Here is a 17,847-nt window from a genome sequence, read left to right as displayed (position 1 = left end):
CAGCTATTGCACTCACTTGGAGAGTGAATCATTGGATGGAAGATCTTCCTCTCTGTCTCTCCTCCTCTCTATATCTGACTTTGTAATAAAAATAAATAAATAAATAAATAAATAAATATACTCCAGGTAATTTCCAATAAAGCCAAATTTCTTTAAAAAAAAAAAAAGAAAGAAAGGAAGGAAGGAAGCCTGGAATAGTGCGTAAATGGGCATGAGAGTCTTCAAGACGGTCTCAACGGAAGCTTAGCTCGGGACAGTCACATCTCCCACTAGTCCTCCCCTGACAATGTAGACATTGCAACAGAGTTGGCCTCAGGGACCAACCAATGATATGCCAGATTGAAACAAAAAATATATATATATTCTTGTTCATCTTGGGTACAAGTTCTCCTGTATCATCCCTTCTGGAGGAAACCCCGCATGATGATGCAAGCAGCCCCAAGGAAAGGAACACAGAGCAAGGAGCTGAGAGATTGGCAATGCGGCCAAACGCTTCCCCGCAGCCTCATAAGAGATCCTGAAACGCAAACACCGGGCTAAGCCACTCTCCGATTCCAGCCCCTCATAAACTGGATTCTTTTAAGCTACAGAGCTTTAAGATAATTTGCTACTCAGTAATAGATAGCTAACAGATGTACTGGATCTAACTGAGTTGTAATCACAAATTACTGGGCACAGAATTGTTCTATAACCTCCCCTGTTGGCATGAAATGAGTTCAGAGGGCCTCTGCTGCCCATGTGCATGCATTTACCTCCTGAAATATGGTCCTCACAAAAAGAAAGCCTAAAAATGAACAAGCTAACTCCATTTTACACTGCATATACTATTACCCTTTATGAACCACTCAGTGCATGAGATGCAATCTCAGGGTATGTGCCTCAGCCCACTCGAGCCTCGTAACACGATAAAGGCAGTCGGTCTGACCGAATATCAACCTGCTCTTAGTTCTTTTTTTCTCTCAAGAAATCAGAAGAATGAATGCTGCCGCCACCCCCACCCTACCCCCGCTCCTTCCTTCTTAAGGAAGCACTTTAGGGACCTGCAGAACTTTCTTAAGTGTGGAGCCAGAGTGTGGCACAGCCCGCTGAACAGGCACCAGCATCCCGTATGAGCTGCTCCACTTGCCATCCAACTCCCCGTTGGTCCCCCCCTGAGAAGGCATCAGAAGCCGGCCCAAGTGCTGGGACCTCTGCCATCCAATACGAAACACCTGGATGGAGTTCTAGGCTCCTGGATCCCACCCCCACCAAGCTACAGCTTCTACGGACACCTGGGGAGTGAGGCAGCAAACTGGAAGACAGCCCTCCATTGGCCATAACTTGCCACATACACTCAAACGCCCTCATTTTAGCCACGTTTTAGCACCCAGGACAGAACAAAAGCAGGAAAAGTGAAGGACACGCGCCACAACCTAGGTCCTTATTGCAGAACCTCCTCTCTTCTTACCTACGGTTCTGAAACTTGGGAGAAGTCCAGAAGATCTAGAAGCGATCACATCCTTGAAGTAATCAGAGAAAACACTTAGGGTTACTTATCAAACAGAAATGTTACACCCTATTGCCTCCCTCACATGGCCTTGGGGGTGTTTTAATCAAGCACATCCCAGTGAAACCAGAAAAGACTACTTAACTCCTTTCTCCCAATCTCAGCTGAAAAAGAGAGAGAGAGAGAAATATCCCTAAAGGGCCTAAAAACGCAGCCTTAGTCTGGGCAGTAAGGTGGGCTTCATGAGGGTGAAAGGCACTGTGACCAACGTCCAGGCCCACACACAGCACACAGCAAACTAAGCACCATGCATAGGGCAAAGGCATACGTTGGCATACGAAAACACTTTAAATGCCTTAGTATATACAGCGATCTGCAGGGCCCCAGGATGGGGGTGGGCTGGAGTTTAAAAAAAAATATATATATATATATATAATAAAAAATAAAATGTAAAAAGTTGGCTTTAGACTTACAAAAGCTTTTCGATTTTTTTAAAAGTCTTTAAGCTTATTAAGGGGCTTGATGAGAAAAAAAAAAAAAAGAGAGAGAGAGAGTGAGAAGAAACAGGAAAGGGAGAGGTGGGGGAGGGGGACGAGGAGGAATGCGCTGGGAGCCATGACAGGCCCCTGGTCCGAGAGGCCCCGGGCTCCCCAGCAAGCCCGGCGGGCAGCCAGGACTGCGTGGGCAGACTGCGGGAAAAGAGGCGCGTGCTTGGAGGTTACGGCAACGGGCAGCGTGGGAGGCGACGTTGGGAACCGTCGGGGGGCTAGGGAACCGCCAGCTAGCCACCCCGGCTCACCCCGGCTTAGAGACCCTCGGGGCTGCGGCGCTGGAACCCCTCCCCGGGGCGCCCCAGGAGCACGCCGAACCCCGCCACGCCCCCTCCTGCCTTACCAGGCCCGGCTCGGCCGCCACTCCTCCTCCGGCCCACGAGCGACCGCACAGGCCCCGGCGGCGCTGGCGGGGCCAAGCCCACAGTCACGCCGACTCCTCCGGCCTCGGGCGCCGCCGCCGCACGCGCGCCCAGGCCGACCGGTGATTGGCTTTCAGGTGACCGGCGCGGAGGTCGGTGAGGCAGGCTCTCAGGACTCTGCGAGCTGATTGGTCAGGAGGCCCCGGGGTGGGCAAGACCCCGGGGTGGGCGCATGCGCGTGGTCCTGCGACCCTGGCCGGCTCCGGCTACGCCTGGTCTGGCTGTGAGGGACCGCGGCTGACCGACCCGCTGAGCCCTCCCCACCCAGGCGCATGGATGGTGGAACATGGCGCAGTGGGAGGCGGGCAGCGCTTAGAGCTGGAAGTTGGCTTCTGATCCCGAAGGGGGGTAGTTTATCCCCACGCCCCCAGGTGTCCCCCCGTCATAACCCTCATTAATGACCCTTTTCCATGAAAAAAAGCACTCGCTGGTTACCGGTGTACTGGATCAGGCAACTTAGCCAGAATTCACCCCCATTCTCTAAGTTGTTGTCAGGCGCCTGTCCAGCCTGGCATCCATTTTGGCACTAAATTCTGCCTATACTCAGGAAAGCACACAAACTTTACAAAGAAAAAAAAAAGTATTTATTTGAAAGGCAGAGAGAGAGAGAGAAAGTTGATCTTCCATCCTCTGAGTCACCTCCTACATATTTGGACACAATGGCTACCGCCCAGCCAGACCATACATAGCCAGGAGCCAGGAATTCTCCTGGAGGTCCTGCCTGGATGTCAGGAGCCCAAACATTTGAGTCATCTTCTGTTGTTTTCCCAGGCCATTATCAGGGACCTGGATGGGAGAATTATCAGTACACATGACTTGGAATTCTTTGTTATTCAAAAATGAATGAAATTTCAAATTTAGTGTCTCTGTGGTAGTAGCCACATCCCAGTGGCTTAGTGGTCACATGTAGCATATTCCATCTCTAGTATACAGAAAATTCTGGACAGCATCGACTTGGACCACATCTTTACCTTTTTTCTTTTGTGCAAAGACACTTGTCCCCGGATATCCATGGGGGATTGGTAACCAGGTTCCCAGACAATGACAAAATTTGCTGATTCTCAAGGCCTATATGTAAAACGGCACAATGCGCATATTTGCACATGATCTGTGCACATCTCTATGTATGCTTAGATCATCTCTAAAACTTCAGGCTGCCTAAATTCTATGTACACAGTTGCCAGACTGTATTTAGGAAGTAATGACAAAAAGACGATCTGTGCATGTTCACAGTTAACATACTTTTTTCCCCCCCGTCAAACTTCCTGTTTCTTTAATCCTCAGCTGAATGCAGAGAGAAGTGGAGGGTCAACTCTATGTGTATATAGAGATTCAAACTTCCCAAGACGTACTTCAGCATTTCCCAAAAATGTTATGATTGTTGGCAACATTACTCATGTCAACATTTTCCTCTTTTCCTGCTAATGGCTTGGGAAACAGGGTGGAAGATGGTCAAAGTACTTGGGCCTCTTGAACCTATTTAAAAGACCCAGACAGAGTCCCAGGATATTAGTTTTAGCTTGGCTCAGCCCTGGCCATTTCAGCTACATGGGGAGCGAATCATGAAATTCCTAAGATTTGAAAGATATCTCTCTCTCACTCATTCTCTCGGTAACTCTTTCAAATACATAGATATTTTTTTAAAAAGAGCCAAACAATGAGCCTCTTTCAAATAAAATACATAATTTTTAAAAATAGGGCCCAGTGTAATAGCAATAGGAAGATCTTCTGTCCAATGATTCATTCCCCAAGTGACTGCAATGGCCAGAACTGAGCCGATCCAAAGCCAGGAGCCAGGAACAATTTCTGGGTCTCCCACACAGGTACAGGATCCCAAGGCTTTGGGCCATCCTCCACTGCTTTCCCAGGCCACAAGGAGGGAGCTGGATGGAAAGTGGAGCTGCTGGGATTAGAACCAGCGCCTATATGGGATCCCGGCATGTTCAAGGCAGAGCTTTAGATGTTAGGTCACTGTGCTGAGTCCAAAATAAATAAATCTTTTAAAAAATTGACAAACATCCACTTCCCATTCTGCTCTTTGCTTATGACCTAGAGAGGCATTGGAAAATGGCAGAGCCTTGGAACCTTGCGCCCACATGGTGGACCCAGAAGAAGCTCCTGACTCCTGGCTTTGGATAGACTCTGCTCTTGTCATTGCAGCCATTTGGGGGAGTGAACCAGTAGAGGGAAGATCTATCTCTCTCTCCCTATAAATCTGTCTTTCCACCAATAAATAAATCTTTTTAAAAATTAGCGAAACAATGAGCCTCAACTTCCATCAGTTGTAAAATGGAAATGTACAGGGCCCGGTGGCATGGCCTAGCGGCTAAAGTCCTCGCCTTGAACGCCCCGGGATCCCATATGGGCACCAGTTCTAATCCTGGCAGCTCCACTTCCCATCCAGCTCCCTGCCTGTGGCCTGGGAAAGCAGTGGAGGACGGCCCAAAGCTTTGGGACCCTGCACCCGCCTGGGATACCTGGAAGAAGTTCCTGGATCCTGGCTTCGGACTGGCATAGCATCGGCCGTTGTGTTCACTTGGGGAGTGAATCATCGGATGGAAGATCTTCCTCTCTGTCTCTCCTCCTGTCTGTGTATCTGACTTTCCAATATATAAATAAATCTTTTTTTTTTTTTAAAGCGTTCTTCGAGAGTTTTTTTTTTTTTAAGATTTATTTTTATTATTTTTTCATTGGAAAGGCAGATATACAGAGAGGAGAGACAGAGAGGAAGATCTTCCGTCCGATGATTCACTCCCCACGTGAGCGCAACGGGCCGATACTATGCCGATCCGAAGCCAGGAGCCTCTTCCGGGTCTCCCACGTGGGTGCAGGTTCCCAAAGCTTTGGGCCGTCCTCCACTGCTTTCCCGGGCCACAGGCAGGGAGCTGGAAGGGAAGCGGGGCTGCCGGGATTAGAACTGGCGCCCATATGGGATCCCGGGCGTGCAAGGCGAGGACCTTTAACCACTTGCGCCACCGCGCCGGGCCCAAATAAATCTTTTTTTAAAATGGAAATGTATAACTTTTTTCTACTTATACAATAGAATTCTGTCCCACCATGAAAAAGATTGGGTTACAGCCACACAACAGGAATGCACCCCACTACCTTGACATCAAAGACAAGCATCTGTTGTGAGACTCCATTTATTAAAAGTTAAAAATCAAGAAAAATTTGCAGTGGTAGAAACCCTAACAGTGGTTTCTTGGTGGGAAGGGGCTTAACTAGAAAGGAACAAGATCTTCGAGTCACTTCTTGACAGTAGGGACATGACACGAGCGATGCCACTGTCAGAGCAGACATTTGATGACATCGCTTGTCAGCGTTTGAGGCCATTGTGTATAACTGACCTGGCCCCACCTACTTTTGCTGCTGAGAATTCCAGTAGGTTCAAGAGAACTTTTTAACCAGAACTCTTGCCGCAAGTGAGTCTGGGATAACTAAGAGTTCACACGCATCCTCTTTGTAGTTTTCACAGGTGACACCAAAGAGGGAGCATTGCGCACAACAATGGATGCCACACCCTCTGATTGTGGTTGGATTGAGGTCTGAATACGAATCTCTGCTTCAGGAGACAAGTGGCTCAGGACCTCTGGTTTTTTGAAAGTCTGGTGGTGTTTGAACTTGTGTTCTGTCTCCTCCTTCCTACTCAAAAACTGTAGCCGGCACATGGAGCACAGAAAGCCTTTCTTGCGTTGGTGCTTACAACAGTGAGCCATGTACGGTACTGCCCTTTTGAAGATTTTGAGACAAAACGGACAAAGCAAGTTCTTGGTGTTCTCATGGCACGTTCTAAAATGAGTTTCCACATCCGCGAAGGCTGACGATCGGTAACTGCAAACCTGGCACACGTACGGCATCTCCCCCGGCTTATGGGTGTCCTTCATGTGTTCTAAGAGAATCTGATCCGTTTTAAAGGACAATTCACAGATTTTGCAAACGGCAGACGGCTTCTGGCTAGTGTGCACTCTTTCGATGTGACACTGCAGCAGGAAGGGGATGGGAAACTTCCGGTGGCAGTGCTGGCAGGTGGTGTAGTGCTCCCAGCTGTCACCCCTCTGCCTCTCAAGTTCTAAGTGGTTCCTCACATGATTCATAAACTTAATGTTCTTGAGAACTTTCACACAGCTGAGGCATTTAAAGGTGGTATGAGTTTTCTGCTCGGACGGCCCATCTCCCTGATGCTGACCGTAGTAGAAGTCATTCAGTAACATGATCAGGGTTTCTTTCATGGGACCCGGGGCCTGATGTTGACTTGCTCCACTCGCACAGTCTGGTTTGGCCAGTCCTGCAAGGTCGTTTACTCCCTTTGAGTGCCTCAGACCGAAATGTGTCTTCTCATCAGTGTCAACCCCAGAAAACATCATCCTGTTCTGAACATGAGATGAGAGGCAGACATCTTCTGAATGTGTATCTCTGTCTGTGACCCAAGAAATGCCAGAAGGAGCCACTGCTGGACAGCCTGCCCTTGGGATTCCATCATCAAGTTCAGATGTTCTGGAATTCCTGTCATTTCTCTCCCAAGTGGACATGTTCTTTGAATCACACAGACTCTGGCCTTGACCCCCGATAGGGAGAATAGCTCCCACCACAGACTGTATCCTTGGGGTAAGTGATTCTGAGTACTTGCCAGCATCCATGTCAGCTGAGCTCATGTTATCGCTGGTTTCAGATGGAGATTCAGTAGTCATGGAGCTACCTGCTGAACGCCACCGAGGCCGAGGAGCTGGTGCAATGGCCATTCTGTTTTCAGCAGGGGTGACATAACTTGCAAGCTGGGAGCAGTGAGTAGGATCTGGACTGAGGAGGCCTTTCTGTCTTCTTGAATATGATCCCGGAGTGTCTCTATTCAGAATCTTGGAAATGGCTGGTTTGGAATTGGAAAATGCCTTGACAAAGACAATATCGTCATCTTTGCTGACGTGTTCCACTCCGACAAAGATCAAATCGTCTTCCTCTTCCTCCTCCTCCCTCTGTGTGGATTCTCTCTCATCTTTCATCAACTTGTCTGGCTTTTGTTCTCTTGCACAGAGCGAGAGGAGGTGGGCCATGTTCAAGCTGCTTCTTGCTTGAAGCACGCGGTCCCTTCCACAGCAATAATGTCTGTACAAATTACTCCTTAGGTGTGACTGACCGTCACCGTGATTTCAAAAGGCACTCTTATCTCCTCCTGGTAGAACACTGCGGCAACTATTCACATTTCTGTTTCCCGCAGGAGAAAAGAAGCATGAGTCAGTTAAAAGGACATAGTTCCAAATCTGCCTCTCCCTCCTCCCTAATTATGTCTTGAAGGAGCCAGATACCTGCTTGTAGTTCTGCATCTTTATTGCCTCATTGGCTTCCTCCTACTCCCAGGTGTACCGTGGGGATCTAGCATTAAAAATATATATATTTATTTATTTTTATCTTAAAGTCAGATTTGCAGAAATAGGAGAAAGAGATCTTCCATCTGCTGATTCACTCCCCAAATGACTGCAACAGCCAGAGCTGAATTGATCCAAAGCTGAGAGCCAGGAGCCTCTTCCTGGTTTCCCACATGGGTGCATAGACCCAAGGACTTGAGCCATGTCCCACAGCTTTCCTAGACCACAAGCAGAGATCTTGATCGGAATGGGGCAGGTGGAACTTGAACTGGCACCCATTAGATGGCAGCCCTAGCAGGCGGAGGATTAGCCCGATATTCTGTCATGCCGGGCCCAGAATATCTAACGTTTTTCACAAACCTTAAATTCTCAAAAACCTGATACTCACAGGAGGCAGGGTGTTAGGTGCAGTTGCTTGAGAAGCTTGAGAAGCTTGAGAAGATACTGCTTGAGAAGCCCACCTATCATATTGGAGTACCTTGGTTCAAGTCCTGGCTCTATTTGAAATTCCAGCTTCTGGCATGCCCTGGGAGTCAGTGGTGAGGAGTCAACATTTTAGGTCCCTGTTACTCATACAGGTAGACTGGATTGAGTTCCTTGCAGTGGTAAGTACTGCACTTTGTATCCAGCTCCCTGAGAAAGCAGTGAATGATGGCCTAGCTCCCTGGGCCGCTGCCACAGATGTGGGAGTCTCAGGTGGAGTTTGGGACTCCTGGCTTGAGCTTGGCCCACTCAGGTTTTTTTGTTTGCTTGTTTGTTTGTTTGTTTTTTCCATGAATGCAGTGAATCAGCAGAAAAAAGATATCTCTCTCCATTTCTGACATTCTACTTTCAAATAAATAAGTCTTTTATAACAATGGCATTTTGGCAAACAGTGGTTTAAAGCAGTGACTGGCAAATCAACCCTCCCCATTTCTACACAACCAACAAACTAACAATTAAAAAACAACATGTAAAAACATGTTTTTAATGTTTACATTTTCTTTTAAATTTGGGGAACAACAACAACAAACAGTCTGTTTCATCTGAAAAACTATAGTATTTAAAACTTCAGCATCTGGGCCTGGCATAGTGGCTGAAGTCCTCGCCTTGCATGCTCTGGGATCCTATATGAGTGCCGGTTCATATCACAGCAGCCCCACTTCCCATCCAGCTCCCTGCCTGTGGCCTGGGAAAGCAGTCAAGGACGGCCCAAAGCTTTGGGACCCTGTACCTATGTGGGAGACCCAGAGGAGGCTCCTGGCTTCTGGCTTCAGATCAGCTCAGCCCCATTGTGACCACTTAGAGAGTGAATCAGCAAACAGAAGATCTTTCTGTCTCTCCTCTCTGTAAATCTGACATTCCGATAAAAAGGAAATAAAATTTCTAAAAAAAAAAAAAACAACCCTCCGTATCCAAGGTACATTTTGCTGAAACACAACTAATCTAGTTCTTAGCTACAGTTGCTCTAAATCAAAATGTTAAGAGTAGCTGATGAGACCACATGACTCAATGCCTAGTTGACAGCCCCATTCTGGAAGGAGCAACAGTGGATCTACCTGGTGGCACAGCTAGCGAATCCTGAGCCTGAGGCACTGACATCCAATATGAGTGGCCAGTGCGGGTTTGTGCCCCAGCTGCTCTACGACTGACTCAGCTCTCTGCTAAAGACCAGGGAAGGCAGCAGCTAGCCCAAGGCCCTTGAGCCATTAAGCCCACGTGGGCCACCCGGAAGAAGCTCCTGATTCCTGACTTCTAATCAGCTCAGCTCTGGCTGGTTGCTGTCTTTGGCGGGGGAGTGAACTAGCAAATGGAAGATTTGTGTCTCCCTCTCTAATTCTGACTGTTGAATGCAATAAATCTATTTTTATTAAAAAAAAAAAAAAACAGAAGAAGGGCCCGGCAGCGTGGCCTAGTGGCTAAGCCCTCACCTTGAACGCGCTGGGATCCCATATGGCCGCCGGTTCTAATCCCAGCAGCTCCACTTCCCATCCAACTCCCTGCCTGTGGCATGGGAAAGCAGTGGAGGACGGCCCAAAGCCTTGGGACCCTGCACCCGCCTGGGATACCCGGAAGAAGTTCCTGGCTCCTAGCTTCGGATTGGCATAGCATCGGCCGTTGCGTTCACTTGGGGAGTGAATCATCGGATGGAAGATCTTCCTCTCTGTCTCTCCTCCTGTCTGTATATCTGACTTTCCAATAAATAAATAAATCTTAAAAAAAATTAAAAAAAAAAAAAACAGAAGAAAGGAAGGAAGGCCAGGTGCGGTAGGCTCGTTGCTAATAGTCCTCGCCTTGCACGCGCTGGGATCCCACATGGGCACTGGTTTGTATCCCAGCTGCTCCACTTCCCATCCAGCTTCCTGTTTTTCCCTGGGAAAGCAGTCGAGGACGGCCCAAAGCCTTGGGACCCTGCAACCGCTTGAGACCCCAGAGAAGCTCCTGGTATCAGATTGGCTCAGCTCTGACTGTCACATTGAGGAGTGAACCAGTGGATGGAAAATCTCTGTCTCTCCTCTCTATGACATCCACCTTCCCAATAAAAACAATAATTGAAAGAGAGAAAAGAGCAAATAGAAAGTTACTGAAACTTCTCAGCTCACCAGTTCTTAAGGTTCAGTGAATCCATACAGCACAGAATATGCTACTTCGGGGAGGTGCAGATGCAAGCTGGAGAGTCGGTAAGTTCACCTTGCTGCGCTTAGGGGTAATGCGCTCTGCCACTCTGCTCTTCTTAAAGACTTTTCGGTAAACTAGTGGTTTAAAATTTTTCTTAAAAAAAATTTTTTTTTTAAGTCTCCTTTTTAAAAAAAGCCCCGTAAAGTCCAGTCCAAGGCACGTAAAATCGGGCTCCAATTGCACTCCTGAGCCAGTTGATCCTGATTGAGGCTGTGGGGCTCAGCGATCGCGGGAAACTTTCTTCCTCTTTGTTCATCAGCACTCCACCTCCTCCAGGACGCCAGCCTAGCATGGCTCCCTAAGCTGTTAGGGATCAGCAGCAAGGCAGGGTCAGGAGGGACCCACACAGCTGCGCCAGCAGAGGGAAGGAGATAAAAAGACCGAAGTCTCCTCAGGTGCGGGCGAGTGCGTGTGGAGCGCAGCAGCTGCCCTCGCGCAGGCTCCGCGGGGTCTGCAGGAGAGCAGGAGGACCTGGCGTCCCTCGGATTTCCAGGCGCGCAGGCACGATCCACACCGAGGGATCCACGCCGACGGACTTTCTCCGGGCAGTTGTTTCATTCCATGTTTAATCTATTTGCAAGGGTGAAAGGTCATATCCTGGTTCCCGAAGGTCATTGCTTACTCTCCACCCCCTCCTTCTTCACTAGCCCCTCCCTAAGAACATTCTTCATGGGATCTAAGGCGTTCCCTTCTGCTACCATAAGTTCCCTTCCAGCATGCATCCTAAGACGGAATGGAAAACTTCAAAAATTCTTGGACAGGCAAGAATTATTTATTTCGATGTCTACCATTCCTGTACATCTAACATTGAAACAAAAAGCTGGAGGCTGGCATGATAGCTTACCTGGCTAATTCTCCACCTTGCAGTGCCAGCATCCAATCTTTCCTTCCAATAAAAATAAATAAATATTTCTTCCAAATAAAAATGTTTGAAAGTGCCATAATCCCATATAATTTGAAGGTTACATCTGGGATCTGGTATGATGCAGCGGGCTTCCTGCAAGGCGAACCTTCCCTGTGGGTGCAGGTTTGGAGCTCACCTGTTCCACTTCCAATCTGCTTCCCTGCTAATATCCCTGGGGAGGCAGCAGAAGATGGCTTACGTGCCTGGGCCCTGTCCCCCATGTGGAAGAACTGGATGGAGTCCCAGGCTCCTAGCTTCAGCCCGGGCTAGCTCTGCCAATGAGGCCATTTAGGGAGTGAATCAGCAGGTGGAAAATCTCCCTCTGTTATTCTGCCTTTCTGCTTTTCAAATCCATCAACCAATCTCTTTAAAAAGGCTCAAAGGTAGATCGCATCTAGCTATTTTACCAAAGCTATTCTGAATTGTTTATGTATTTACTTATTGAAAGGCATAGACAACAAGCACAAAGTGATTTATCTTCACTGGTTCTCTCCCCGACACGCCTGCAACTGCCCAAGCTGATCGAGCCAGGAACTCAATTCTTTTATTTTTTAGTATGTTTCTTTTTCTAATTTCTTATTATTTCATTTTAGTTTTACTTCTTTTTAAAATTCTTATCATTGGGCCAGGCATCTTGCTCAACTTAAAAAAAAAATTTATTTAAAAGGCAGATTTACAAAGAGAGATAAATCTTCCACCTGCTAGTTCACTCCCCAAATGGCTGCAAAGGCCACAACTGAAGTGGTCTGAAACTAGGTTCCAGGAACTTCTTTCTGGTCTCCTCTGTGGGTGCAGGGGTGCAAGGACTTGGGCCATCCTCCACTGCTTTCCCAGGCATATAAACAGGGAACTGGACCTGAAGTGATACTGTTGGGACTTGAACCAGTACCCATATGGGATCCCAGTGCTTACAAGGCAAGAATTTAGCCATCCAGCCATCATACCAGGACCCACAGTCCCACAGTGGATCTTTAAGCACACTCTCCCACCTATGCAGTGTGCTAGCTGGATGTCTGTTGACCTAATTGTTACACATTTGGCACGGTTAACACACAGGTAGGTGTCCACAAAAAAAAACAGCCAGACAGGCCTCACTTACTTTCTGTAAAGCACAGAAAGCTGCGTTCTGGAAGTACTGATCTGTTTTGAAGTCCTGAGCGAGTTCTTGCACAAGAAGCTGAAAGAGCAAGTTTGCAAATCAGAAGCCCAGCGGACTTCTAATAATGTCTAATTTTATGGAGCACCGTATTTCCAGGCCTCTAATGGTGAGGTGTCTTCACCTGTCCAGTAGAGGGCACACTCTTACAAATGTAGCCAGTGCTTTCTGGGTGCTTTACCACCATTGATTTGCAGGCAGTCCGGATTTGTGCGAGCCATAGTATCAAGATGTGCTTACTTGTCCTTTGACCGGAGCTCAGCAAGCGAAAGGAAGCACTGGGGTTAGAGAGTGATGGCCCACATTTTGTACACTTTTAAGAGACTCCCTGTTCTCAATCCAAGCCTAGCTACCCATTAGCCCATCTAACTGTCACATTACGAACCGACTTCATTGTCCTAAGGGAGCCCTTGTAACATGAGTCACATGCCCTTTTTTCATACTCAAGTTTATTTACTTTTTTTCTTCCCTGCTTTCTCACACAGGATATCCAGGCACTATCTTTACCTGCACTAGAGCTGGAATTGGCCACTTCTCCAAGGAGTCCTTGTTCCTTTTCCTGGGACGTATGATATTTAAACTCCAAAATCTGTTCCAATCAAAATTCTGTTGACTTTTTCCCATAGAACTAGGGGGAAAAAATCCTAAGGTTCCTAAGGGACTACAGAAAACTCTGAAAAGTCAATGCAATATTGAGAAAGAACAATGTGGGAGGAGTTACATTACCTGACTTCAAAACATACTACAAAGCTGTGTTACGGAAAACTTTAATGTTACTACCACAAAACCAGGCAAGCCGATGGAAAAGAATGGGAGAGCTCTCTCTGTGTTCCTTTGTGTCTGCTTTTCAAGGAAAAAGTTATATACATACACATATATATTTAATATATTCTATACATCAAATTTATTATATATAATACATAAATTATATGATATGATATGATATATATATTTACACACACATATATAATTCAGTCCTTAACATCTTGCTTAGATGAGATATCTTTAGCAAGTTCTTCTGCAAATTACTATTTATTTCATGAGTGAGGTTTGTAACCGGCACTGATTCCTGCATGAATTGCCAAAAAGATACATTTTGCCAGACTGAGAGAACAAAGGGCACAATTTAGTTCAGAAAATTGTTAAGAGAATAGGATTTTAAATGTCACAAAAATGGTGTGTGAAGTGATAGATATGATTCATTTTTTTAAAAAAATTTTATTTATTTGAAGGACAAAGTGACAAAGAGAAAGAGATGGCAGATCTTTCATCTGCTGACTTACTCTTAGGTGACTTACAAAAGCAGGAACTATACTTTTTTGTTGTTGTTGTTAAGGCTAAGAGTCCAAGATTCCAACTGGGTCTCTCACACAAATGACAGGAATTTAAATACCTGAAACTCCAGCCATTGCTTCCCAGGAACATTATTAAGGAGCCAAATTGAAATTGGAATAGCCTGGACTTGGGACTCCTGCACTCCTTATGCCAGTGTCCCAAGCAGTGACTTTAGTTGCCTTGCCACTGTGCCTACCCCAATTCCTTGCTTTAATTATTCCACATAAACCAACATCACACTGTTCTCTTTAAATGCAGCTGGGGCTCCATGGTCTCATGCTTTGCTTCCTTGCATTCAACCAACCTTGGATCAAGAATATTTGCGGGGGAGGAGTGGGAGTGGTCCAGCACCGTAAAGTGTTAGGCTAAGGCTCCTCCTGAGGCGCCAACATCCTTTAAGGGCTCTGATTGGAATCCTAGATGCTCTGCTCGCAATCCAACTACTTGCTAAAAGCCTGAGAGAGCAACAGAGGATGGTCCAAGTGTTTAGGCCCTGCACCCACATGGGAGACTCAAAAGAAGAAGCTACTGGCTCCACCTATTGCAGCCATTTGCAGAATGAACCAGTAAATGGAAGATTCTGTCTTTCCTCTCTGTAAACTCTACCTTTCAAGAAATAAGTAAATAAAGGCTTTTTAAAAATATATTTGGAGGGAAATTGCCTGTGCATTAAAAATGTAGTTTCTTCCTTGTTTTTATCCCCTAGACAACCTATTGGAGTAACTTTGTACATAGTATTTACATAGTAGGTGTCATAAGCAAGCTTGAGGTGATTTGAAGTTTTGGGGAGGCTTTGCATGGGATCCATGCAAATACCACACCATTTTGTCTCGGGGCCTTGAGCATCTGCTGGTTTGGATCTTTCAGAAGGGTTCTGAAACCCATGGACCCTTGACACCAAGAAACAATAAGAAGTCACTTTTGCAAGACACCTCATCTAAGATGTTGACTTTTCTGGTTCCCACCAGGCTACACAAAGGGATTGCCCCGGGATCTTTAAGGAACTCCAGGGCCAAACTCCTGCCCCAGGCCAATCAGATCGGGATTAGAGCCCTTGCTTTTCAGATCGGGAGAGGTCTTGGGCTCCCTGCTGAGATAAAGACCTTTGAGGGTGGGGCACAGCTCATTTTCTCTCCCTACTTGATGGGAGAAAGTTTTGCAGAGTCCTTTTAGAGTGTAGGGCTCAAGGTGTATAACCTTCACTCTTCTCCCCTTAACCCTCACAACATTTTGAAATCCTGGTCAGACCTGGAATATGGCTGCTAAAGACTTGATGACAATTAGCAAGGAACTGGATCCGAGCAGCATGGACTGGGACCTGCACTCCAATAAGGGATGCCAGCATCACAAATAATACTTTAGCATGCTGTGTCACAGTGCTGCCCTTTTTAATCCTTCATCTTTTCCGACATCGGGAAGTTACTGATTTCTCCCCAAGGCCATTTCCCAAGACAATGCGATCTTTCCTTTCTACTACTCAGAATTCAAGCCTTCTTTGTCTTCAGTCTCTGGATAATTTCCTGGATGTGTGTTAGAACCCACTCTGTCTATATCTATATCCTCCAGCCACTATAAATTCAAGCTGGTGAAGCCTCTTTTGGGTGAATAGTCAATGCTAGACCGCCTACTGTGAACGTCCTATAGCTTCCTGATGACCAAGAGGCTTCTATCCTCACAGGGCCTTGGATAGCCAAGGTCTCTCCACCCGCTTTGTATGACTCTGCTGACCCAGAAGATCTCTTGTCAGCCATATTCAACTTGTGAAGAACTCGTAGCAGGAACTGGCTTTGGTGCAGCAGCTAAAACACCACTGGCAGTGTGTTTGCATCCCATATTGGAGTCCCTGGGTCCCATGCTTGACTTTTTTTGTGATTCCAGCTTTCTGCTAATGGCCACCCTGAGAGGCAGCAGGAGATGACTTAAGTTGTGTTTCTGTCTCCCTTGTAGCTTCTGACCCTGGATTCAGCCTGATCCAGCTACAGCTGTACAGATTTAGGGAGTGAGTGGGAGTAGGAGACATCTCTGCTTGCCTCTGTCTTCCTGCCTTTCAAATAAATTTTTAAAGATTTTTAAATTTTTATTGGAAAGTCAGAGAGAAGCAGAAACAGAGAGGAAGATCTTCCATCTGCTGATTCACTCCCCAGTCAGCCGCAATGGCTGGAGCTGAGCCAATTGGAAGCCAGGTGCCTGGAGCTTCTTCTGGGTCTCCCACATGGGTGTAGGGTTCCAAGGCTTTGGGCTGTCCTCGACTACTTTCCCAGGCCACAAGCAGGGAGCTGGATGGGAAGCGGGGCCACCAGGATTAGAACTGGCATCTATATGGGATCCTGGCACGTACAAGGTGAGGACGTTAGCTGCTAGACTATCGTGCTAGGCACTCAAATAATGTTTAACAAAATTTTTTTTAAGTTAAAAAAAATCCTCAGGACATCAATACCACAGCTTTTTGAATTTTTTTTTTCCTAGTGGCAAAGAGACAAAGAGTTGAATAATTTTATTTGGGTGCCAAAGTTTTAAAAGTTATGCAGAATTTTCTCATAACATGTATTTTTAAGGAACTTTTAAAGACCTTTTGTGTTAGAAACAAAAGAATCTCAAGGATGAGAATTAGTTAACCAGAGTAATATGGAAGAGTCCAAGGTGATCAAGGAAGAGTACTGATGTCCATTAGAGGAGATACTTATGTGAATGTTAATCTTTTTAAATTAATGATCTTTACTTATTTGATTAAGGTGCAAAGGGTCAAGGGCTACAGGAAAGTGGGTAAGACCATGACTTCCACATTCTCTTTTTTCCTTCCTGTATCTGGAGGAAAGGGAGGGACAAAGAGAGAAGCCACACCCAGCCTCCCACCCATCCCAGGATCCCCAATGTGGGGCATGCTCCAAGGGCACTGCTCAAGTGGTTTTGATCGTTTAACAGTTCTGAATTGTTGCCAATCTCACCATTCCAAGCACGAAGAAATCTCTCCAGAATCCACTGGCTTATACTGTCCAGCTTAAAGTCTCCACTTGCCCAAGTTTTTTCACAGCAGTTGATGCTCAGTTGTGAGCAGAGTGACCTTTCTCCAGATGCCAAGTGTGCCAGTGAGCTTGGGGCATTCTAGCCTCCAGCTGTCAGAGATTATCATTTAACTGTCACTATAACTATTATTATTTAACTATACCAAGTGTTTGGTTCCTTTCCTTCTTTGTCTTGCATCAGGCAGCTAATGCACTGGGTCATCCGTGTCTGGGTACCTGGACACATGCTTCAGGTAGACAAGTGCGAGTGAGCTTCATGGCAACACTGTAGTCTGTGTTTTGTTATTGCTGTGTGGTAGTTGAAGGACAGGAAACTGAAACGCTCTATCTTTGCTTCACCTTTGCTCTTTGGCCCCTGGACAACATGTTTTTTTATGTACATTTTTTTCTGATTTTTACATTTTCTTTCATAAATGCTGAAAGGAAAACAAACAAGCACAAATAATTAAAGGAGCAAGTATTGCAGCATGGCAAGTTAAGCCACCATTTGCAGTACCAGCATTCCATATGGGCACTTGTTTGAATCCTGGCTGTTCCACTTCTAATACAGCTCCCTGCTTATGGCCTGGGAAAGCAGCAGACAATGGCCCAAGTTCGTGGGCTCCTGCACCCTTATGGGAGACCTAAAAGCTACCCCAGGCTACTGGAATGGACCAGTAGATGGAAGGCCTCTCTTGCTGAGTACCCCCTCCCAGCCCTACTCATAACTCATTTGGGAGGTGGAGAGATTTTTCATTTATTGGTTTCCTCCTCAAATGGGTGCAATAACTAAGTGTGGCCCAGGTTGAAGTCAGGAGCCTGATACTCCATCTATGGCCTTAACATTTGGTCACTCATTCCTTCACTACTTTCCCGGGTACATTAACAAGAAGCTGCATCTGAAATGGTGAGCCAGGATTTGAGCCAGCACACCAATATAGGAATTGGGCATTAAGTCCTTGTTGGGACTTAA

The 17,847-nt window shown here is 46.5% G+C and overlaps 2 protein-coding genes across 2 annotated transcripts in view; one reads left to right on the top strand and one right to left on the bottom strand.

The window, feature by feature from the left end:
* LOC121172083 (immunoglobulin lambda-1 light chain-like) overlaps positions 1 to 17,847 on the top strand; it is a 128,006-nt gene that overhangs the window by 51,260 nt on the left and 58,899 nt on the right. The window lies entirely within an intron of this gene.
* LOC121171794 (zinc finger protein 280A-like) lies at positions 5,897 to 7,507 on the bottom strand. Its single transcript, XM_041003535.1, has one exon. It carries the CDS (start codon positions 7,505 to 7,507, stop codon positions 5,897 to 5,899), a length of 1,611 nt encoding a protein of 536 aa, XP_040859469.1.

This window comes from Ochotona curzoniae, unplaced genomic scaffold (genome assembly GCF_017591425.1).
Source record: "Ochotona curzoniae isolate NIBS_2020 unplaced genomic scaffold, NIBS_Ocur_1.0 scaffold_274, whole genome shotgun sequence".
Lineage (NCBI taxonomy): Eukaryota > Metazoa > Chordata > Mammalia > Lagomorpha > Ochotonidae > Ochotona > Ochotona curzoniae.
Note: the sequence above shows the minus strand (reverse complement) of the source record. Positions and strands in the feature narration are given on the sequence as shown.

Excerpts from the sequence above, each read along its gene's own strand:
- LOC121171794 (XM_041003535.1), bottom strand. The coding sequence starts at position 7,507 with ATGGCCCACCTCCTCTCGCTCTGTGCAAGAGAACAAAAGCCAGACAAG.